The 24,462-nt window shown below is 41.0% G+C and overlaps 3 protein-coding genes across 3 annotated transcripts; all 3 read left to right on the forward strand.

The window, feature by feature from the left end:
- Positions 1-3,073: 3,073 nt before the first annotated feature.
- Positions 3,074-14,300, forward strand: LOC118103177. Its single transcript, XM_035149810.2, has 6 exons — positions 3,074-3,643; positions 6,450-6,673; positions 6,805-6,907; positions 7,259-7,354; positions 7,485-7,996; positions 8,272-14,300. Exons 1-6 carry the CDS (start codon positions 3,602-3,604, stop codon positions 9,710-9,712), a joined length of 2,418 nt encoding a protein of 805 aa, XP_035005701.1. The 5' UTR covers positions 3,074-3,601; the 3' UTR covers positions 9,713-14,300.
- Positions 14,301-15,988: 1,688 nt separating this feature from the next.
- LOC118105032 (transcription factor HES-7.1-B) lies at positions 15,989-17,076 on the forward strand. The gene is given in 3 exon segments (XM_035152404.2): positions 15,989-16,632; positions 16,746-17,041; positions 17,043-17,076. Coding segments are annotated over 3 exon segments (453 nt in total). The 5' UTR covers positions 15,989-16,509.
- A 4,299-nt stretch (positions 17,077-21,375) lies between these two features.
- LOC118105107 (transcription cofactor HES-6-like) lies at positions 21,376-22,542 on the forward strand. Its single transcript, XM_047339422.1, has 2 exons — positions 21,376-21,524; positions 21,638-22,542. Exons 1-2 carry the CDS (start codon positions 21,402-21,404, stop codon positions 21,968-21,970), a joined length of 456 nt encoding a protein of 151 aa, XP_047195378.1. The 5' UTR covers positions 21,376-21,401; the 3' UTR covers positions 21,971-22,542.
- Positions 22,543-24,462: the final 1,920 nt, after the last annotated feature.

The raw sequence follows: 24,462 nt of genomic DNA on the forward strand, positions 1-24,462 counted from the left end.
TCTGACACATGCTCTCTCTCTCTCTCTCTCTCTCTCTCTCTCTCTCTCTCTCTCTCTCTCTCTCTCTCTCTCTCTCTCTCTCTCTTCCCACCTCCTTAGAGAAATGGCAGAGCTCAGGCATCCAGATTCATCCGTCATCATCATCATCATCAGGAAACACACACACACACACACACTTAATCTTTACCTCAACCCACTATCAGATAATAATAATATACATACCTTTAATTACACATGAGTTTACATACACATAATATATGTTAAATGAAAAACGAAAAAACACAAACACAAACACATCTATATATATTTTATGTTATTTTATCTTTATCCCTTTTAATATCTTAATTATTTATTTTTACATGTTTCACTTTTCGCACCTTGTGATTCTTTGATACAGGCAAAGGAATAATTGGCAGGCGAACTGGTTACCATAACAACCAAACAGTCAAAGCAGGGTCACTCAGAATGAATCGGATGAAATGAAGCCTCCATAGACGTCTGTGTGTTTTCTCTGCAGAGCGGAGGCTGTGCACAGACGTTTTCTGAGTCTGTGAATCGGAAATGTTCCTGACGGATGTCTCAGGAGACACTATCATGGGACCCTGACCGCTGTCCAATCAGAGCGCGAGCTGGGTTCATATTAGCCCCTTCTACACAACCTGTCTAAGGCAGGAACGTTGCACCTCTAGCATCCAGTTCTATATAACAGGTACAGAGACGAAATGTTCCACCTTCATGGCGGCGGCAGACGTTTATTACCTGATCCAGCATCATCAGCATCCTGTTGTATGAATGTTGTGTTGCACGTCATGCCTCTGAATCCAGAACACATGTATTCTATCAGTCAGCCCCTTTGATACAGAGATCCTGGACCTCGCTGACCTCATTACGTCGTCTTTGCTTGTTTACACTGAACCAAACAAGTCGGCATATTTTACAATGAGGGCTCCTGTAGAATAACCTTCCCTTATAAATCAGGCCAGCTACCTCAGTGTCCTCATTTAAAACTGTTTTAAAATACATTTTCATACAATGGCTTTCAATTAGATGTTTTATTCATTGATGTGTTAGCGGTGTCTCATAGTAGAAGCTTCCTCTCACTGGGACAGAGCTGTAATTTAAACAGGAAAACAATTTGTTGTTCAGCCGCTTCAGACAATCAGACCAATCAGAGAGCTGCTCTGTCTGCCACATTAAATTGTTTAAACTTTAAACGAGCTCTGTATCTTTTCAGTTTTTATCTCTATAATGCACTTTGTACATTTTTTGTTTTGAAAAGTGCTATATAAATAAAGTTTATCATTATTATTATTAATAAAATATGCTGGTGTCTGCCCCACCAAACTATTGTAAGACTGCCATTTACGCTAAAGTGACTCTCGCACTTATTGAGATATAAGAATTCATGTATCTGGATGAAATACATCTGACATGTTTAGGGGACTGATATTTGTGAGTGTGTGCAATGTGGTGCAGAACCAAATAAAAGTCCGGATCCAGTAAAGTTAAATGTGCTTTCATTGGGGGTCAGTTGGACCTTGGTGGATATTTACTCTTTTTTAACAATAATAACTCAACGTACAGTATTTTAACAAATGCAAATCATAAGGAGAGAGGCGATGATTAATAAATTATTGTAAAGATGGCAGCTCTTCAATCTGAAGTAATAAAAGTCATGTTTTATTGAACGTAATGTTCTATTCACATTATGTTGCCAATAGCAATTAATGCTCCATGAATTAAAGAAATATGCATGAGCACAACAATATGATAATAGTATTTCACGTTTACCAATATTGTAGATATGTTTATTTGGACAACATGTCTATAATGATTTTTGCAGTTTTTACAGCACATATGAAGAAGATGAAGATTTTAATCCAAATTAGATGTGAATTGTAGACTCATTGGACTGAAACTAGGAAATCAGTGATGTGTTGTTGCACTTTGGCCACAGTCATTAACAGCTGCTGTAGATCCTGCAAACCATCTGGACTCACTGTGCTCGGTTGGTTCGATGCCCTGAAGTCGGATTTTGGCAAAAATGGAAAGAACGCAATAGTTTCATAAGACTCTGTTTGTCCATTGGGCCACTCGTGATTCAGAAAATAGATTGCATTAGTCACAATGACGTACAAAGACTTGTGCATCGCATCCAGTGTGGGCTACGCCGAATTAGTTTCTTTCAATTCAATGAAATTCAATTCAAAATACTGTAATAGCCCCCCTTCAAGCAGGAAACCAAACATGAGCACATAAACAATTCATCCACGCACATAATAGACGAGAGTGAATACTGACAAATACAAACAAATATTTTAATTTAGAAAATGCCTACTCCAGGTGAGATACGGTTAAAGTGCATTTATCAAGGTAATTGATCATTTATTTTATAGACATGCAAACACATTCCTGATGGCGGCAGCTGGACGCCATCATAGAAGACTGTGTGTGGGGTCATTGATTATCTCATGTGTCTTCTTAAGGAATGAAGCTGCACGAGAGATTCTTGTGTTTGGAGCTTGCAGTCGGTTCTTGTCCATCTGACAGAGGGATTTAAACAGCCAGTGTGAACACACCTTCATATGGGATCCGGTCTCCTTGTGTCTGTTTAGACCAGGTCTGATCTCCACCTGAGGTTCAGCTAGATTCTCTCATACGTTGATGACATGTAATAGTTATAATTACGTAAATTCGAATTTCCTGCTTCAATAAGTTCATCTGTGCATCGTATCCTGTGTAGACTTCATCAATTTGGGATTGGAAACGATGGATCTGGACTCAACTGCCCGTGTGAACGCGCCTATTGGATCAGGTTTAGACGAGGTCTGGTTTCCAGATGTTGATTTTTACGATAATTTGTCCACATGGAGTTCAGGTAGATTCTCTGAGAGCCAATCATCAGGAACACGAGACCTCTGATAGACACACTGGAGGAACTAATCCCCCGTCATGCCTTGAGCAGCATCTGGTGGGAGTTCCTCGACGAACAGCTCGTAGATGGATGGTTGGATGGTGTGTTTCTCCTGTTACTGTGCATATCGCTGCAGTACAGGCAGGCTCCTGCACATGTCGAGGCTTCACTGAGGAGTTTTCCGTCAGAGAGGAAGACATCCAGAGGGAGACCACCGCGTCTGATTGGCCGATTACCCTGAGAAGGCCTCCAATCAGACACCATCCTCGCTGTGTGACTGCGTGTGTTTCCCTCTCGCCTCTGAATGCACTGTGTCAGCCTGCGCATATTTTTATGTTTGCAGCACTGCACGCATGCAAGAGTGTGAGAGTGTGTATATGTGTGTGCAGGATGCTAATATCTGGAACTGCGAAGGGGGGGGAGGGGCGAGGAAAGAGATGCTGAAGAAATTGATGAAAATAGAAAGAAAGGGGGAAATATAGAGGAAGGAGGAAGAGGGACAGGGAGGAATGCACAGATGTTGAGGAGAGGAGGATACAGAAAGGCACACTGAGCAGGGACTGACGGAGAGAGTGACGAGGAGGAGGAGGAGGAGGAGAGGAGGAGGAATAGACGATCTGCTGTGGGAATCAGCAGCATCGTTGATTTTCACAGGAACCAAGGCAACTCTCCTCTGTTGCCGTGACGATGGGCTGCTGGCTCTCTGGACCATGGATGGGTGACCAAACGGTGAGCGACCGAAGACCTGCCTCACTGTTGTTGACAACTAATGATGCTGTGTGTGTTTTATGTTTTAAGTCTCATTTGAGGAAGATGGAAAAAGCTCCATTAGGCCTGTTTGCGTTTGTCTGTGTGAGTGTGTGTACATGCATGTGTATGTGTGTGTGTGTGTGTGTGTGTGTGTGTGTGTGTGTGTGTGTGTGTGTGTGTGTGTGTGTGTGTGTGTGTGTGTGTGTGTGTGTGTGTGTGTGTGCGTGTGAGTGTGCGTGTAGATGCAGATGCGAAATGGCAGCGTTTAATTATTTCTGCACGATTCAGCATTTGTGTGAATAATAAACCCCACGAGGATGTTTAAATCTCCGGCAGTTTCAGTGTTTTCTTCTAAACACGTTGAATTTTCATGTTGCGTGAACGGACGTGGTTCATACGTGTGAAACGCTGGAGCCTCACAGTCGTTCTGCTGCTGTCCTCCACACACAGGTGCCATTTTGTGCTTCCCAGCTCATGCTGTGTGTGTGTGTGTGTGTGTGTCTGTGTGCGTGTGTGGTTGAATGTAGCAGTGGGTGACTCATGGTTGTGATGTGCTGGAGTTAACAATACTGTTCATGCGTCTAATTCGATGGCCGCTGAGCTGCATGTATGCATGTGTGTGTGTGTGTGTGCGTGTGTGTGCGTGTGTGTGTGTGGGCGTGCACAAGTGTGAAGCAGGATGGGGTTTGTGTTGCCTTGTAGGTGTTAACCCCTTAGTGGAAGCATGGACACCGTGTACACGTTCATCGTATTTGACTTTGGTCGCAAACATTTTGGTCTCACTGGAATAAATCCACCGTCTGTGTGCAGGCGGAGCTGAGTCTTGTGACCCAGTTGCATAATGTCGACAAATTCAGAGTTTTGGGTTTGTTGTGTGTCGAAATTGTAAAAAAACTAAAAACTAAACTGAAGTGCAGTTAAAATGGCAGCATGGAGAATAAAATTGGATTGTGGTATCGATGGATGCTGTTACGTCAACAGGCATGAATGAATTAAGGCATCATCCTGTGAAACTCTCATTTCAATAAAGTTCTTACAAGACACAGATCATTAAAAGAATTGCGCAGAAGAGTAAGATGCTCTACATGTTAATATCAGTAACTTCTTGAACACTAACACGCCTCTAGTTTGTAATACCTTCAGGTTCTCCCAGTTAATAACCCCGATGATGATGGTGATGATGTCACCAGGGGTCATTTTTTTTAACGCCCAGAGCCACAGGACAAACTGTCTTCACAGGCACGAACATGCAGATGGTACATGGACCACATTTACATTTCTAGTCTTGAAGAGCACTCCAAGCGTTTCACAGTACAATTCACATTCACCCAATCACACGTTGAATCTCACGCTGCCGTGGCACGAGAACCGGACGAGCCGAGAATCAAACCCCCGATCCTCTAATTAGTGAACAGCCCAGTCTATCTCCTGAGCCACAGCCGCTCCTAGAACTGAGTCAAATAGATGGAGTGTCCCTTTAATTTGATGATGAGCCCTGGACAAAAATGTGCTGCTGTTTTTTTATTTGAATTATGAAAAATTTGCCTCATTCACACAATATATGCTAAATTAATTAAAGACTAATTTAAAAGTCTCTCTGCTTCTGTTTTGAATTCACTCTCTTTGCTACTTAATCGATACTTCAATTAAATACTCATCTAATTGTATCATTAATTGATCTTGGTCTTTAAATGTATGTGTCTATTTCGAGAGGGAATCCAGTAACGTTGTCCTCTACACTAAAAATGTATGAGAAATATCTGCTGCTTCAGGTTCACAAGCAAATCAGCAAATCACGCTTACTCTGATCCAGACATAAAACTGCAATAAGGGATGTAGAGAGTCTGGGTTTGTTCCTCCTGAGCATCACATGTTCTATAGAAATATATTAATATAAATATAGAAGAATCGATACATTCACAGTCCAGAAAATAACATTTAGATATCAGCATAAACAAATTGATTTGTAACGTTGACAGCAGAAGCCAGAGATTGACTGTACGTCTCTTACATTGCTCAGTCGTAGCTGACAGTAATGCTTAAAGGAAGCTAAAGGCTACAGGTACTTTAGAAGAGACTTTAGAAAATAAGTTTTTCTCAGTTTGAGGGATGTTTTTTTCATTATAATCATAAGATTTAATTTAAATTTTACATTGATCACATTCATTGTTACTCTCTGATCACTAATATAATTGATTGGGTTAGTAGAGGTGCAACATGAATACAAGTTTCAACCTCGTTTGCTTACTTTGTTTCCAGACGTAGAGTTTGAATGCAAAAATACGCATGAATGTAAATCTATGAAGCTTTACCTTACGATTACAAAGAAAAACATCAACCTAGTGTGGACATAAACTTTTTAATAATTAGCTACATGTTGGATTAAACGTCATTTTCCACAACTTTGTATGTAACTTAAGGGGGCAGAATGAATTATAAATAATATATTAATTGTCCTGAAATTGGGTAATTCTAACAGTTTTGTCGTTAATTCATTCAAATTTTTGAATATGACAATAGAGATAATTCTCACCATCTCTGCAGTTCACATAAGCTTGTTAATCACCTTTAGCTCCTAGTTTTGGTTTTACTACATTTACAAGACAAAGTCCAGCATGTGAAGACAAACAGGTGAAAAGACAGATAGTTTATAAAGAGATGGTTGTGACCAAACAAGAGTTTTTTCCACATTAGTCAGGTTGACGATCATGTTGCTCTGTGTCTGCCAGACGTGTGGATTGGCCGGTTCTTGCTAATGTCACTTTGATATCTGTGCTTGTCTCAGATGAGTGGGCGGAGTCTAGCAAACCTGAGCCAGCGGGATGCTCTGCGAATCCTGGCGGCCAGTCAGCATCCAATCACCATGCAGATCAAGGGTCAGAGGGGGTGTGGCACCGAGGCAGACAGGGGAGCGTGGGAGCCCCTCCCCCTCAATCTGCAGCACCTCAACCTGCCCCTACCAGTGATGGGGGCGGGACATAACGCATCAAGCCCCTCCTACCAGGACAGGTGAACACCCCTTTCTATGGCCATGATGTTGTCAGATTTTTAATTTATTTAGTCTTGCTCGGTAACAACTTTTGTAAAAGTCTGTAAGAGTCTTGCAAATATAAATTCTGTGTTGTTGTTGTCCATCACAGACATTACTACAGCCACCTGTCTCTGCCACAAGATCACTGCGATAGAGGACGGTACAGCTACCTGTCCAGCTCCCCTGGGGACACTGTGGACATCGGCCACCAGGTGACAATTTTATACTTTTATGAAATGCATCTCAGTAGCATATGGTTTAATCTGCATGGGACTAACAGACTACACACTAATATTACCCCCATGGTATTTATCAAGTTGGGCTGAAAAAGGCATCACAAGTAATCAAGCAATTATGCATAAAGGATTATAAAGGAAAAAGTTTGGCTGCATTTTGAGATAAACTCAACTGTAGAATCCGTATCCATAGGAAACTGTTCCAAAGTGTCACTTTAACTTCAACACTGAAGTACAGATTTAAAGAAGTCCTCCAGCAAGTAAATGAAAAGTTTCATGTTTTGTGCTGTTTCTCATTTTCTTTGTCTCACTTCACGAATCCTTCAGGATCCAGAACTGAGCGGTCGTCGACCAAAGGAGCAGAACTGTCTGATGAGATGTTGCAATACCAACCTGGAAGAACAGAATCGCTGCCACAGTCAGGTAATCCAAAATTATTCATATCATCATTTCTAAGTATCTAAGGCAACAAAATACAGTTTCAGTATTGATTCCAAAATTATGTATTTTTCTTTATAGTGTTTTATGTGTATTTGCGTCACTGTTTTTGCAGACTGATGATGAAGACTTCATGCTGGAGAAGCCAATGGGCTTCCTGCCTCTGCACCATGAGCTGGACAGTGGGCTGGGTTGGACTGATGGCTCCCTCCACCAGGGGGACCTCTCGGGGCTGGAGACTGAGGAGGGAGGCCTGGAGGACTGTCATTCACATGGGGTCCTTGCCCCAGGCAGTTGTGGGGGCTTCGGGGGCGGTGGCTCTCCCTCATCTGAGTCCTTTATCTCCTCAGAGCTCAGCGACTCTGGCTTCTACAGCGTTAGCACCGGTGAATTCAGGCACTTCCAGAGGCTCCTGGAGAAGCGAATGCGGCTGTACAATGCCAGGCTGCAACATCAGGGCGAACCCTGTGAGAGGCGGGAGCGGCGTGACAGTTGCCCCAAGAGTCACCGTGAGCTGCTGGAGGCCATTCCTGAGGCGCTGACCATGCAGCCACAGAGTCAGCACCTGCAGGTCGGGATGGAGGAAGCTGGGCCCGTCATGGACCTCCCACCCCGCGGACTTTTCAGGTAGCAGCTCACAGAATAAATGTCCCTGCAAAAATGATTAGATGTGATCAGCAAATCTCTCAAGTCTCTGGGGCTGGTTTCACAAAGTCCTGTCAGACTGGTGCAAAGAGTCTGTACTTCACACATCCATGAGTTTTGACATATCCGGCTATTTTTACTTTCCAAATTGTTAAAAATGTAATGGCTTTGAACAACAGCTGAGCTTAGATATGTAAAATTGTCTTTATGAAACCATTCCCTGACTCGTTTGTTGACATCTGTTGTTGAACTTTCAGGGTTTCATCGGTCCAGTTCCATAAGGCAGATCGACCCTGTCTGAACCGGCACAGCTCCAGCAGTGGAGCCCTCTTCAATCCTTCTCATGCTCACGCTGCAGTCTCACGAATGACTGCTCCGATCCTCTCCACCTGCAGCACCCCCACCAGCCACAGGAGAACACTGGTACCAATACAGCAGCACCATCAAGGCTCCAGCTCAGTGGGGATGCTGAGGAGAAGCCGAACGCTGCACCATCGTCCTCCCCCACACGAGTATCGACGCAGGGCCAGTCACCCAGCATCCCCTTCTTACTGTGCAGCAACCCTGCATCACTGCGGAGGTGTCACGCCACAACACGTCCTGCCACCAGGTCTGCCAGAGGAAGGTGAGCTAGAGGCCGGTGTGATGTCTTCCCACCCAGCGACCCTGGCCATCTCACCCCAGCAACATTCCACCGCTCTGGGGCACATGAGACCTGCTGAAGCCCATGAGCGATGCTACGACAACAGCAGCCAGATCTCTCACCATGACTGGTGGCACTCACAAGAAAGAGCCATGATGCCTCAGACAATGCTGACAGAAAGGGACAGAGAGATCGAGAGGGAACTAGAACAACAAAGGCAACTGCAGAAGGAGTTAGAGCTAAAGAGGGAGAGGGAGGCACAGATTCAGGAGGAGATGGACAGAGAGAGGCAGCAGGAGCTGGAGAGGAGCCGAGCCAGGGAGCAGCAGCACCTCCAGAACCTGGTTCACCCTTCTCAGGCTGGAGACGTCAACGACACCTGGCCTAAACCAGCTAGTCGACAGTCCCAGGGTTGCGGAGGAGGCAGAGGGCTTTACAGCACCCTGGAGGGCTACATCGGCCCTGGTGCTGGTGCTGCTGCTGGATGGGAGGCAAAGAAAGGACACATTAATGCGACGTCAAGCCCTAATCCCAGTTGTGGTCCAAAATTTACCCCAAGCTCCAAACCCAACCCGAACTCTCGGATGGCCAGGAACCAGCTCCTGAGGGACCGGGCATCTCAGCTGGCGGATGAACGCAGCGGGATGAGCACTGATGAGGAGACCAACACTGACATCCTGATGGGTCGTTACTGGAGTCGAACAGAGAGGAGGGAACACTTCCTGTTGGCTCGTGAGCAGAGGCAGCAGCAGCAGCTGCAGGCCCGAGGAATGGCTATACGAGAAGTTGTCGGCAGAGGAGGAATCATCACAGGTGGAGGAGGAGCCACTTTTAGTGATGCAGGAATGCTGGACAGCAGGGGAGTTGGACCTTTTGCAGATGGACGGTGCAACACCGTCCTGGAGCTGAGTCAGAAGAAACTGAGTCGTTTGAGGAACAGGAAGCTGCTGGATGACTGGACGACAGTAGAGGAGCTGCTGTCTCATGGGAACAGGTTGGACAGCCACGGGGACATGTTGTGTCCCAGCTCCCTGCTGACGGTCACCACTGTCTAACTGCATGGACACCACATCTAACTGTAACTCTGTGTGCGAGTGTGTGTGAGATAAGATATAAATCAGGCATTTTTATAAATCTACTTGTTCTGTCTTTTCCTGAGTGAGAAGAGAAGATTGTTATCAGCTTCATCTCAAGGACATTAGCCTCGCTTAGCACTAATTTAGGAAGCAGAGGGAAATTGCCAGCCTCACACCATCTAAAAAAAAGCTTACCCCTCCCCCAGCCACCAGGGGGGGCTAAACAATATGAAATAGTTATCTGTTCCTCTCATTTGATGAAGGATTTGCAATTACCTTGATAAGTATCAAAATATAACATGTTAATCAATCAGCTTTGGAGTTATTGGAAGGTGTGGAGCTAGGCTAGCACTGTCTTTATGCTAAGGCAAAACGTGCTGGATTGTGTTCTTCATCAAGGACATCAATTAATCTGGATGTTATCCCACAAAAAACATCTGTCAAGCTAACTTGGTTGTTTTCTCACATTTGGACTAATTGGTTAATATCAGATCAAATATAAATCACTGCATCAACACAGCCACCAGGGTCTGGATGATGTAAATTTGTTCATCAAGTTGACTCAAGCCAAAAAACATACTTTGTACATGTTTAGCGATGTGTGGATGTCATATTATATTTATGACCGCACAAACTGTATGAGCCTGCAGCACAGGGTGGACTGACCCGCTGTGTCCTTGTATTGTTGGGATTTCAGTCATGTGCGTAAACAAGTCCTCGTCACTCCTGAATCTTGAAGCTCAAAGATGAAGCTGAGACTCGTCTTCTCACAAAACTCAGTGGAAGACGGAGAACGAGGGGTTTTATGGAAATGCCGGACTGTTCCTTTAATGAATGTGTGCGTGAGAGAGGGAACCTCACTGTCATCGCTGTACATCACCTCGACCGATAGCGTTTTCTGTGCGAGCGTGTGTCACCATTGTACAGCACTCCAGACAAAATGTGCGTGTCAGTGCATGACGCCTGTAACGACAAACAACAGAACAAGGTCAGCTGAGTGTGTTTGCATCACGTGTTTCATGCAACATCTTACGCTCTGTTTATTTCACAAGTATCTTTGACAAAATGACCAGAAATTTGGGTTTGGACTTAATTCCTCAAGCAGATCTTGACATTTTGGGGAGCAATACCGTTCTGCGTGCTGTCTACCTGGTTGTGCACTAACGATAGGTCACATACGACTACTTTTGCGTCAGGGCCACAGAACACATCAACTGTAGCAATGCAGACAGTGACAGCTGAGAGTGGATACCAAATCCTGGATAGTTTTTTATAGAAACTCTGTTTACAAGTAAGAATAATAATCGGTGGGAGCTTTTGTAACTAAATGATAAAGACACAATCTGATTCACTTGCTTGTGCAGCACTAGTCAAAACTGTGACGATCACAGATGAGGAACAATGTTCCACAGAGGTTTGCAGAGGATTTCGATCACAGCTTCTAGCTGCTGCACAGGTTTAGGCTGCATTCACGTCCGAGATTTTCAGTCCTGCACAAACATGCAGCTGAGTCGAACAACATGTTTACGTCAAATTGTGACTCTGAGGTGGAGGTTCGAGGAATTTCTGACAGCTCATGTGTTCGGTAACGTCCGGCATGTTTAAAACAAGTATTGTCAAAAATCAACAGTAGCAAAATGGAACAGAAAATACACATTTTCTTCTCTAGAAAAATGTCAATTAATAACAAATAAGTAATATCATATTATTTATGATATTACTCAGCTAAATGTGCAATTTTACATTAGCTTTTTTTGGGCTACAACGAACACTTTCAAGCTAAGTGATCAGACTATAGTCGATGGACTGGAGGTGGCTATCAGGAGTGTTTGTTTAATAACAAGAAGTTTTCCCACATTCTTACTGTTCTGCGTGAATGCAGCATAGACAGTGTGGCTGGTGTTCTCGGCTCGTGGCTCCTCGTTCCTGCAGGTGTCTTTACTGTTGTCAGGATGTTTACAGATCTACCTACCCAGGTAACAGCTTATGCACATTTACTGAAATCTGCAGCGACTCCTTGACTGCGTGCGGACGATTTTAAAGACGAGAACACACACCTCAAGTCGACTTTTCGTTAGGTTGTCCGGACTATACAGCGGCGTCTGTGCAGTCAGGACAGACAAAGCTCAAGTCAGCGTTGTTGACATTCCACTACACCAGAAGGTACAATGTAAATGTAAATCTGAAATCTACTGATTCCAGGTCTGCCGTTTGGGAAAATGTGCAATATTACCTCAAGCTAGTTTTAATATGACAATGATGATGTTGTGTGCGCTATCTGACAGGTCTCCATTGAATGCAGTGACGGATGCACAAAAGGGGCGAATTACGACAAGTGCACAGTAATCCTATAATCTAAAATGGAAAGAGCAAAGGTTGTGTAGATATTCATATTATTTCTCTACATTTTTTTTCCATGAGAGGGACCTAAGAAAACAACTTTTGCACATAGTTTTTTATACTTAAAAGTTCTCCCTACCTTTCTCTACCAGGGACCTAGGCCAGTGGAACGACTGTAGATAGAATGACAGTGTGTGTTGATGTTTTCTTTATAAACTATCATAGTGATTTATGGAGGAAAAAATACAGTTTATTGTCATTGTGTTGGACATATTTCAATATTTTTCTTGTGATGGTTATAAAAACAACAAGAACCGTTTTTATGATCTTTAAAATCGAATTAATTTATTTAAAAAGCTGGTGAAACTTTGATTTGCCTTTTTCAAAGAGTGAACACAAATTGTGAATATTATTGTCTCTTTAAATGGATAAATTGAATTTTACTGTTGTTTTGTGTCATTATGACATGTACATATTGATTTTGTCGAAAGGTGCGGATGAGGACCAGGTTAGTAACAGGACACGCTGACGCCGTCAGACGTCTCCGGTGGTTTGATCGTGTGATTCTGTCGGTTTGTAGCGGTGTTATGGAGGCTGTACATACAGCACGGAGATTAACATTGTAGTATTAGTACATATTAGTTTAAAACTCACAATATTGTCAACATTCATAGAAAGTGGTTCAGTTTGTTCTGAATGTTACATGTGACATCCATAAATTATGAGTAGAATCACTGACACTAATTCTTAAGGAAACGTTACGATACTTTCAGATTAATCTTCTTTATCGTCTTCTCCAGAGTCAAATGTATTTGATGGATGTGAGTTTTATTTCCCAGTGTCCAGTACAGAGATCGCTCAAGGACGTTAGCCTTGCAAAGCATAAATACTGGAAGCCAAAGAAAACACACACGACAAGTGTGGCTAAAAAAACCACTTTTCAACCACTACAATGTGTAAAGCACAGGTTAAAATCATACAGTTAGAAAAGGCAGAATTTCACCTAGCTACTCTATGCTAGCTCCAAATGTCTGCTGTGATAGGAAATAACAGAAAGTTAAAGTTAAGCCAGGGGAGCCGACAACTTCACAAGGAAGACAATGCAATACGATTTGCTATGCTACGATACGATATGATACAATACAATACGTTATGGTATGATACTAAACAAAATCAAACGATATGATAAAATACGATATGCTAGGATCGGGGGGGGGGAAACTGAATGTCACTTTACACTTTGGACAGAGACAGATCAGTCAAGAGAAAATCATAACAACCCAACAGCATCAGATCATCATCATCATCACCAGTGACAGTCAGTGAAGATCTAGTTCAAAATTCCAGCGGAATTTGTAAAAAATCTAATTCACCATTTTGATTGAAAGATTGTATTAACTGAACTGAACAACCTGTGCAGCTGCAAACATCTCATTCATGCGCCCCGACTACATTTCTGTGATAACGTTTCTCGCCACCTTCCCATTTGTAACCAGGGAAACAGCACACACGCACAAATCAGTGATGTGGGCGTGATTCAGAGCCGGGCGTAGTAACGTCCTGGTTACCGGGCGTGAGCAGTGGATTTGTGTAAATCTGACAGAGCTGGAGTTTCTGAAAGGTGGATTCTTTCCCTGGAGGCTCGCAGTGTCTCTTTGTGCTTCCAAATTCTGCTCAGCTGAGCACGTCCTGCACCCATCACTGTGCTGGACAGATGCAAGGGACGTCCATCTTGTCCTCTGACTCTGGAGAAGAAGGAGAGCGTTAGAAATTTACAGACATTTCACAGTGTTTTTTTTTCTTTTTAATACATTTTAAACCCTGAGAAAAAGAAAGAGGTGCTGGAGGTTTGATTCCACACTCCCCCTCTCTGTCTCAGCTGTGACTCAAACAGTCTGAATAATGGATGACGAAGAGAGAATATTTTTCTTCTCACCGCCCCCCCCCTCCTCCCTTCACTCTCTCTCTCTGCTTACGTTACACAAGAGCACAGAGAGCTGAAAATAGCGCTGCTGTCCTCATGTGATGTGAAATTAAAAGCACACTGGAGCGGAGACGCTTGCTGCCGGAGAACGCAACACTTGTTTCCCTCCATCTGACAATCCCTCCATCCGGCCTGCAACACCACCTCCATCCGTCCGTGCGAGGGTACTTTTCACCACAGCAAGCTTTTTGGAATATGATGATGTACATGTGATTGTAATAAAGAGATTTTAATTAGCTATGACACAGTGGTGCTGTGTTTTCACTGATTGCAACAATTTCCTGAAATGTAGGAAAGGCTTTTACAGTCAAATATGAGAAGTACGTATCGGCTTGATTTAGTTATTCATCGCTGGTTAGAAATAGAAATGGAATATTAATTTTATAACATTAACATGGTAGTTATTTATTGAGATCTATATTCTATGTACGTCATGTGAAGTATTAGCCAGGGCCCACATGACTTCATCACATATACACGTTAACATACACATGAATTTATGATGGGTCATTCCTTTTTAAATTATTGAATGAATATTTCAATGCATCTTTTTATAAAGCGTTGCCATGGTTTTGATAGATAAAAATGTCCCCTCCTCAAAACTGCAATAATACACAAGATATATAATCACCTCTGATCCTAAATATCAAATATTAATTTTCTTCATTTTATCCCACAATTTATTTTATAATATAAAACACAAAACCTAATTATTTTCCATTTACTACATGAGAATGAGATTTCTTTTGGAGGGTCAACACAGTCTGGGCTGAGTCACTGATTAGCAGCAACATTTAGTATTTTGCATTATTATTTTATTAAATTTACCATTAAAAAGAGTTTTGAGAATTTAGCTCCACATCCACGAGGGTAAAGTTCCCTTCAGACATTCCTCAGCCCAGCGTGGCCGCACAACGCAGTTAATGGGATGCACACTGAGACACACTTGTATTGATCCCTCAGTAACAGCGATGAAAGGACAGAGTGTGGGAACCCAGAGGAGAGTGACTCACAGAGCATCAGTGGTCCACGGATCCAGACCTCTGCCCCAATGACACAGATGTTAAAGGCTATTGAAGCACCAAGACAAAAACATATACTGAGGTATTTCAAAGTATTTGTTGGTAAAAAGTTTTAGATTTTTTTTGTTTTAAAACATCCTTAAAATATTCTATATGAAAATGGCAGTGACTTATTATATTGAACAATTACCCATAATCTCAAATTCAAAGTAACACTGATTGATTTGACAACATTTCTTACAATAATCTCAGTAGATTTACTCTTAATAATAAAAACAGACAAACTGCCAGATCACTTTCTATTATTTTCTTCAGATTATGTTTTATAAAGTGCAGATTTCTATGCTGGTCTGAAATGTTCATAACTTTATTTTTAAAATCCCAAAACAAATCCCAACTTTAATCTTGACAAGGCTTCTATCTTTGTAGAATAAAACTAAAGAGAAGAAACTGCGTCTGCTTGTGTCGACTAATCCTCTTTTAACGCAGCACACGTCTCAGTCTGAGTTAATGGGAGAAGTGTGGGAAAGCCCTGAAGAGCACAGCCACAGTTCAAGTTGATTAGCGTCTTAATCACACAATCAGCCGCCTCCTGTCCCGAGGGACCGGGCACACTTCGGGAAGCAGCTGCTCCAGCCTCACAGCTCCTGATGTGAACATGTGAAATATTGATCTGTTTGATTTCACAAAAAACTTGAATTTTGACTGGAAGGTACAATTTTCTGCACGTGCTAATTGAAAGTGGGAGGAAATTGGGGACGATTGCTTGTGTTTGTATTTTTTCTGGTTTTTGTTGTTCCGCTCCAGATGGTTGGTGACGTCAGGCTCGGTCTCTGTTACAGCTCACATCCAGGATCCATTACAAACGACTCTTTTGTTGTGAGCGGGCAAATGATCAGTGTGGGAAACTGAGGGAAACGTTCTACTCACACTAAGAGGAGAGAGGACACATCTGCTACATCTGGACACCAGGACTTTGTCCACATTTAATCTTTAATAACAAAAAATACCATAATATATAATGTTGTGTTCCAGTATCTTGCAGCATGAAAAATTAAACTTTTACTTTACAATTAATTAATTTAAAGAATTAAATGATAATACCTCATATAAAATGTGTAAATTTTGAGGTACAAAGTTTTTAGATCAGGGCATGTGCTCATTCAAAGTCATTGATCAGCATCAGGCAGCAGATCTGCTCTCTACAGGGTCACCACTTTCCCAGATTCTCCCTCCATCACCCCCCCAGTCCTCCACCTGTTCCCCTGAGATCCAACTATTGTCTCCGGCTCATATGACAACTGAGCATGTGGCAGCTCCACAGTCCCTTTCTCTTTTTCAGGCTCTCTGATTGGCTGAGACTGTGGGAACCTGCAGCCAGACCCAGACCCACACATTGATATGGAGATGTGGGACTATAAATAGGAGGGATGAAGGCAGCAGAGATCAGATTGTCTCTACACAGACCTCTACAGCACAGAGATCCACACATGGCTCCTACAATCACTGCAGCAAGGACCAACTCTCAGGAGCATCTGACTCGGAGCCACAAGGTAAATTGAAGATTCAAGGAGACGTGCTCTTCTTCCACCAGAGCTTGTGTTTGTTCATGCTGACTCTTGACTCCAGAATAAGTTGATGACTGACTTTGTTCTTGTCTCTGCAGCTCAGAAAGCCTCTGGTGGAGAAGTTACGCAGAGAGCGAATCAACAGCAGCATCGAGCTGCTCAAGTCTCTCCTGGGTCCAGAGTTCCTCAACCAGCAGCCAGACTCCAAGCTGGAGAAAGCAGACATCCTGGAGATGACAGTTTGCTTCCTGACACAGCTGCTGCAGCAGAACCAGCAGCAGAGAAGACTGATGAAGCACTTCAACAAGCTGCAGTCTTCCTCTGAGGAGAAGCTGACAGAGGCTGACTTCTCTCCTCTGAGCTCCACAGTCCACAGCAGCATCACCAAAGACAGAGTCCAGTCAGCAGCGCCCCTGGAGGCCGTGGTAGACTCCTACAGACTGGAGTTACCAGCAGACAAACTGGGACGAGCTCAGTGGTCAGAGACAACTGGAAGTGAATTCTATGAAATGTAAGGACTTGTTCTTCTGTAGGAACAGAAACATGTATTTGTGTGTTGGACATTTCCTGAGGAAAAGAAGCAACAATATCTTTCAAGTGAAGAAAGAAAACATCTTGTCATGCATGTTGCATGAATCACATCTGATTACATCAGCAATTATTATCACACCTCACTGTGTCAGTGATGTATCATCATATGGTTTGTTACCTGTTGATTTATATTGGTCTTTGCTGTGAAAACATCTAAATGTCCTTTTTGTGGACGTGTTTTCATCAGGATTTTAACTTTGAATTTCTCTGTTCAGTCAAATATGATCTGTTTTAAGATCCAAATGTTTATTTCATCTTCTTTATGATCGAGAACATCTTGTCATGCATGTTGCATGAATCACATCTGACTGCATCAGCAGTTATTATTGTATCTCACTGTATCAGTGATATATCATTACTTGATAACATTTATTAATATTTTACCTCACTGTACTTCATGGTTGAAGAGAACACAGTGGAAACATTTTAATATGTTTCATTAATATTGATCATTTTGATCAGAAACCTTGACTTTCTCTTGTTAACATTGTTAATCATTGATTTTAATCTCTGTTATTAGTTGCATTTGTTGTGTTGTGCATCAACAAATACTGAAACTGAATTCTATGGAATTTAAGGACTTGTTCTTCTGTATGAACAGAAGGATGTTTAAATACTAAATGTGTTCAAACTCTCCTTTGGAGAGAAATGTACTTTTCCGAAGGAAAAAGTAAATATGGAAACTTCATCTTTCACATTGAGAAAGAACATTATTAATTCATGTTTAATGAAAGTTTATATTCCTCTGCATTTGTATGAGATGAACTTGTACTAATTCTGTATCTTTGATCATTTTGATCAAACTGACTTGATGTCATGATTTTAATCACTTTGATTAGTTAACATTGATCTGTTATAGGATCTATATGCATTTCTATCCTTTAATCCAAAAGGTCTGTGTGTAAATCTGCTGCTGTGGCAGTGAACTGTTTACTTTAATGAAAGTGACCTTTATACTCACCTGATCTGTTCTAGGGTCAGTTTGTTCCACCTCAGCTTTTATATAAAGCGTCAATGTTGATTTTAAATAATATTTTATATTAAGATGAACATCAACTGTTTGTGTCTTTTGTAAAGACCCATGTTCCTCCACTCAGTTTGAGTGCAGCGTGACTTGGAGACGCTGCCAAGTTGTTGTTGTGATGCATCATCACTTGTTTCTGCTCTGAATGAAAACCTCATCATTACGTTTGTCAATAAACCAAAACATAATCGAATCTACTGCATTCTGTTTTCTTGTGTTACTTATACTTACATAACTGTACACAACAGTTGTGAAGAACATATTCCCAGAGAGATTCCTGTGGCATTTGTGTCACGGTAGAGGTCATGTATCATCAAACCACGGTTTAAGAAGGGTGGCACGGTGGTACAGTGGTACAGTGGCCCCTCCTCTTGTCCAATGTTAGACAGGATTGACATCAGCCCCCTTGCTTCCCTCACCAATAGAAAACAGATAAATGGATGATGACCAAACGTCAGTCGTCAAACCTTGGACATGATTCTCTCTCCACAATGCAAACAAACATATTGCCATTTAGAGAAATGTCATTTTTCAGTGTGAATATATGTGTTTGATTATCTGACATCATCCACTGTCTGTCACTTAGTGAGGAGGCTCTCAACTTTCTCTCTTTGCCATGGACCCTCCTACAAGATAGAACATATTCTGGGGAACTCCTTGTTTACATCCCTTGGAATAGTTTGTCATGAGCCTAATTTTTATACTTCTACTAAGTGAAAGAACAACACAAAATAAATGTGTTTGAAAGATACTAGAAATGCATTTAAACTATTTTCACCATGTCAAAACAGAATATCTATATATCATGAGGATTTTAATGGATGAATCTGGAAGCTTTTCATGAACCCCTGGCAGTTTGCTACAGACCCCGTTTGAGAACCACTGACTGAGTGGGTCCTCATGAGTCACCAGACCACATGGAGACATTTCCACTTTGTCTCCGACTATGTTTCAATGACAAAACTTCAGCTGAGTCACGTTTATTTGGGAAACTGTTGGAAAGTTGCATCAACTTTACAATTACATTTTCTGTTGTTAGAGAAGAAAGTGAACATTTCTCTCCTGCAAGAGGCCGAACATCGGAGCTGGTTTGTGACGGGAAACAGTGACACACACTTTGTATTGATCCCTTTGGTTAAATGCATGAAAGGAGAGAGTGTGGGAAACCAGAGGGAAGTCACTCACAGGGTCCCAGTGGGACAGTGAGGGACGACCTCTGACCTGCGGAGACAGAGGTTAAAGTGAATATGTTGCTATTAAACCTGGAAAACCCGCCTATTGTTTCAAATAACGCTCATTAATTTATAATCTATTTTTAAAACAAAAATAATTCTATTAACATTTCAAAACCTATTGCAAGTTCATTGGGTGGAAACATATGTTTTTTATAATTAACTTTAATTACAGGCCACTTCTCAAAACTCAGTTATAAGTGAATTACAAAGTTGAAACAGGATTAAACCATTTCAGGACAGGAGCAAATCAGATCAGGGAATAAAACATTACAACAAATAAATAATATTACAGACAACAGGTAATGAAAGTTGTGTATTATAGGATTAATAAAAAGCTTTTTTTTGAAGACATGTTTTAGGAATTTGTCACTGATTCTGGTTTAAAATAGACAAAATGGAAACTATAATCAAATGTTAGATGAAACTATGACAAAAGTTTGTGCCGAATACAATCTCCCAATATGGAGTCTTGAGAAATCTTTTAAAAAGCTGCGGATCCTTCGGTGTAAATGCACACACTCATAAAAGTACACATACAGACACACAAAGAGAAAGTACACACTTACACAAGTGTACACACTGCTGAATACAACCTGCAGCTCTTATCATAAAGAATCATTTGAAGATTTTAGTTTCTGCTTGTGCCCCAAAAAACCTCTCTGCTGGTTTAAGGTGACAGATGAACGGACTGAATGTAACAGAATGTGGGAAAGCACCGGACAACTCTGTCCCACTTCAGCCTGATTAGCATCTTTAACCACGCCAGCAGTCGCCTATTGTCCGGAGGGATTTGGCACACGTCAGGAAACAGCTGTCATTCACCCTTTACACTTTGAAAACATTCATCAATACAAAGGATATGTTATAACTACAGATATTTGATTTTTTTACAGTTATGAATAAAACAGTTTCCAACAAACTGCTTAGATTTGATGTATATTTATGTTATAATTTTGGAAACTGTCCGAGCTCAGAGGGATCCAATGAGGTGGTTTCCCTCCAGATGGCCGGTGGCCTGACGTCAGGTCAGTGTCTCCATCGCAGCACACGCCCACGATCCGTCACTAAAGCTGCTTTCAAAGTGCTTTTGTCGTTCACTGACCACATCATTCAAACCCTGAGTGTGGGAAACTGAGAGAAACTTTCTACTCACACCAGCAGACACAAGACGACACAGCTGCTGCATCTGGACACAAGGACAACTTTTTAACTAATAGACAAAAAAAACAACACTGACTTTGTCTCAAACTCAAATATTATAAACTGATTGGTTTCATGAATCACTGTAGTTAAAGTTCTGGTAGTTTAAAAAATATATGATAACGTTTGTTATCTTTAGATTGATAATTGTGACAATGTGTTGAAATGTCCTTTATAATGGAAATAGTTATTATCTGAGACTAAATTTAATCATTAACAAAAATCTGTGATACCTGATGTTCATCTCCTGAGCCTTGCAAAAGTGATGAAATATGTTTTATTCTTCTATAAAATGAAAAAAAAAAATCACTGTAACTCTGTATACAGCTTATTAATATAAAATAGTTTATATATATTATTATTATATACAGGATTTGTACAAACACAGTTTTGAGTTTGTGTTAAACTTCACCGTAGAGATTTTGCACTTCACCTTCATCTCCTTCTACTGATGAAGAGTCTCTGGTTTGACACGTGTGCTGACGAGCGTGTGCTCAGTCAAAGTCATTGATCAGCATCAGGCAGCAGATCTGCTCTCCCAGTCCTCCACCTGTTCCCCTGAGATCTAACTATTGTCCCCGAGGCATTAACACCATTCAGCACTATTGTCCCCCGAGCTCTCTGATTGGCTGAGACTGTGGGAACCTGCAGCCAGACCCAGACCCACACATTGATATGGAGATGTGGGACTATAAATAGGAGGGATGAAGGCAGCAGAGATCAGATTGTCTCTACACAGACCTCTACAGCACAGAGATCCACACATGGCTCCTACAATCACTGCAGCAAGGACCAACTCTCAGGAGCATCTGACTCGGAGCCACAAGGTAAATTGAAGATTCAAGGAGACGTGCTCTTCTTCCACGAGAGCTTGTGTTTGTTCATGCTGACTCTTGACTCCAGAATAAGTTGATGACTGACTTTGTTCTTGTCTCTGCAGCTCAGAAAGCCTCTGGTGGAGAAGTTACGCAGAGAGCGAATCAACAGCAGCATCGAGCTGCTCAAGTCTCTCCTGGGTCCAGAGTTCCTCAACCAGCAGCCAGACTCCAAGCTGGAGAAAGCAGACATCCTGGAGATGACAGTTTGCTTCCTGACACAGCTGCTGCAGCAGAACCAGCAGCAGAGAAGACTGATGAAGCACTTCAACAAGCTGCAGTCTTCCTCTGAGGAGAAGCTGACAGAGGCTGACTTCTCTCCTCTGAGCTCCACAGTCCACAGCAGCATCACCAAAGACCAGAGTCCAGTCAGCAGCGCCCCCTGGAGGCCGTGGTAGACTCCTACAGACTGGAGTTACCAGCAGACAAACTGGGACGAGCTCAGTGGTCAGAGACGACTGGAAGTGAATTCTATGAAATGTAAGGACTTGTTCTTCTGTATGAACAGAAACATGTATTTGTGTGTTGGACGTTTCCTGAGGAAAAGAAGCAACAATATCTTTCAAGTGAAGAAAGAAAACATCTTGTCATGCATGTTGCATGAATCACATCTGATTGCATCAGCAATTATTATCACACCTCACTGTGTCAGTGATGTATCATCATATGGTTTGTTACCTGTTGATTTATATTGATCTTTGCTGTGAAAACATCTAAATGTCCTTTTTGTGGACGTGTTTTCATCAGGATTTTAACTTTGAATTTCTCTGTTCAGTCAAATATGATCTGTTTTAAGATCCAAACGTTTATTTCATTTTCTTTATGAACGAGAACATCTTGTCATGCATGTTGCATGAATCACATCTGACTGCATCAGCAGTTATTATTGTACCTCACTGTACTTTGTGTATTAGAGTTGTATCATTATATGATAGCATTTGTTAACTATTGATCAGTATTGATTGTCGTCATTAACAAATATTTCGATGTCCTTTTCATGGACATGACTCAGAACGGATCTGTTTTAAGATCCAAACATTTTTATCTTTTGTAAAGATTTTACTTAATATCACTATTTTCCAGTGATACTTTGTTTTCCAATTTGTGTCATGTATTGGTAAAATACAACACAACTAATATTTTCCAACTATGGAAATGTACTGATCAAATTGATCAAATATCTTAATTATCCTCTTTTGGATATTTTGTTATAATTGACTCTCGATCACTTGTTGTGATTGTAGAAAACTGATCTGTTAAGATCAAAATGTTTATTTCTTTTACAGTAAAAGTTCAAATGTAATGTCACATTTTCATAGTGATAATTTAATTTTACCATTATGAAAACTATATCAAGTTTGATTATTAAGCATAATGTTTATAATTGTGAAAACTTCTTTTCCATGTGGAAAAATGCTGTGAAAGTACATTGAGCACTGTGTCCTCACATGTTGTCCACTGTTTGTCTTTCATAAAGACACTTGTTCCCTCACTCTCTCTGAGTTCACTGTGTCTTGTAGACATCTACAAGTTGTTGTTGTGACGTATCGTCACCTCTAGTTGGCGCTGTCATACTCTCATTGTGACTTGTTGAATAAACAAACTTTCAGATGAAACCTTTTTCTCATGTCATTGTGTTTTAAAGTGACCCTCTTTATTATGATGAATTTTCAATCAGCAACAATTAGATTAATATAGATTGATATAGATCTGCACCATTGTTCCTGCATTTAATCACAAACAAATAAATACAATTTATGAATTAATACAATTGAGTTTCAGTTGACATTTTCTTTCAATGACATTAGGTCATAAATGTTACATCACTGTGTCCATATGGAATAAATCCAGAAATTTAATTAAAAGATAACATAATCACTTTAAAGACACTTCTCCTGCAGCATTATTTTACTATATTAGTGCGTTTCAGGTGTTTTAATTTAAGATATTTTAAGTTAGTCATCTTCAAAGAGGCCACTCATTGTCTGTAACGTGACGTATAACAGGACACACTTGTATTGTTGCTTCAGTGAAAGCAGTGAAAGGACCGAGTGTGGGAAACCAGAGGAAACTCACTCACGGGAGCCTGAGGGACCATAGATCCTGACCTCTGACCTGGGGCCACTAAATTATTTATAAGGGACCGGCCCCAAAAGGTTCTTGATAAGTTTTAAATCATAAATATACTTAATTTTTTTTCGTTGGAGTGAAATACCTTTCACCAGGTGTGACCTCCTCCAAGACGGAAACGTTTATTCTAAACAAAATCGTTTTTTAAAAGTTAAAAGCAAAAGCAGTGAGACTTATTTTAAGTTAAAAGTTTGCACTTAATGAACAAAAGAGAAAGTAACTGTTCAGACAACGTATCAGACCAAGATTTAACTGCTTTTACTGGATTCTCAAAATAAATTGCAATGAAACTATAAAACTGTGAGTTAACCTGTTGATCTGTGACCTTTCACAATAAGAGAACATACATACTGATGTTCTTTATGACAAAATATATAGTTTAAATAGACATTAAGATATTTTAGTGTTGTCACATATCACTGTTTGTATCTATTTATAATGTATAAGGTTTTACCGACACTTATGTAGTGAATTAAGGCAAATCTACCTTAAGACAAGAGAAGATAATTGCAAAGGGGACGACAAGAACAACAAGCATCAGTGTGAAGTAATAAATAAGTAAACATAAAATATAAATGTAAGGAAATATAGAAGAAGTACCAAATATATACAGTTTAACCAGGACTGAATAAATCAAATAATGAATAAAATCAAACCTGAGTTAATTGGTAGTTTAGTTGTTTTTCATGATCCAAAAAATATCACGACTATGTCCATTATTAATAACATTTAAGCATTATACCACAATTATAAATATCAG

Source organism: Hippoglossus stenolepis, chromosome 3, assembly GCF_022539355.2.
Source record: "Hippoglossus stenolepis isolate QCI-W04-F060 chromosome 3, HSTE1.2, whole genome shotgun sequence".
Lineage (NCBI taxonomy): Eukaryota > Metazoa > Chordata > Actinopteri > Pleuronectiformes > Pleuronectidae > Hippoglossus > Hippoglossus stenolepis.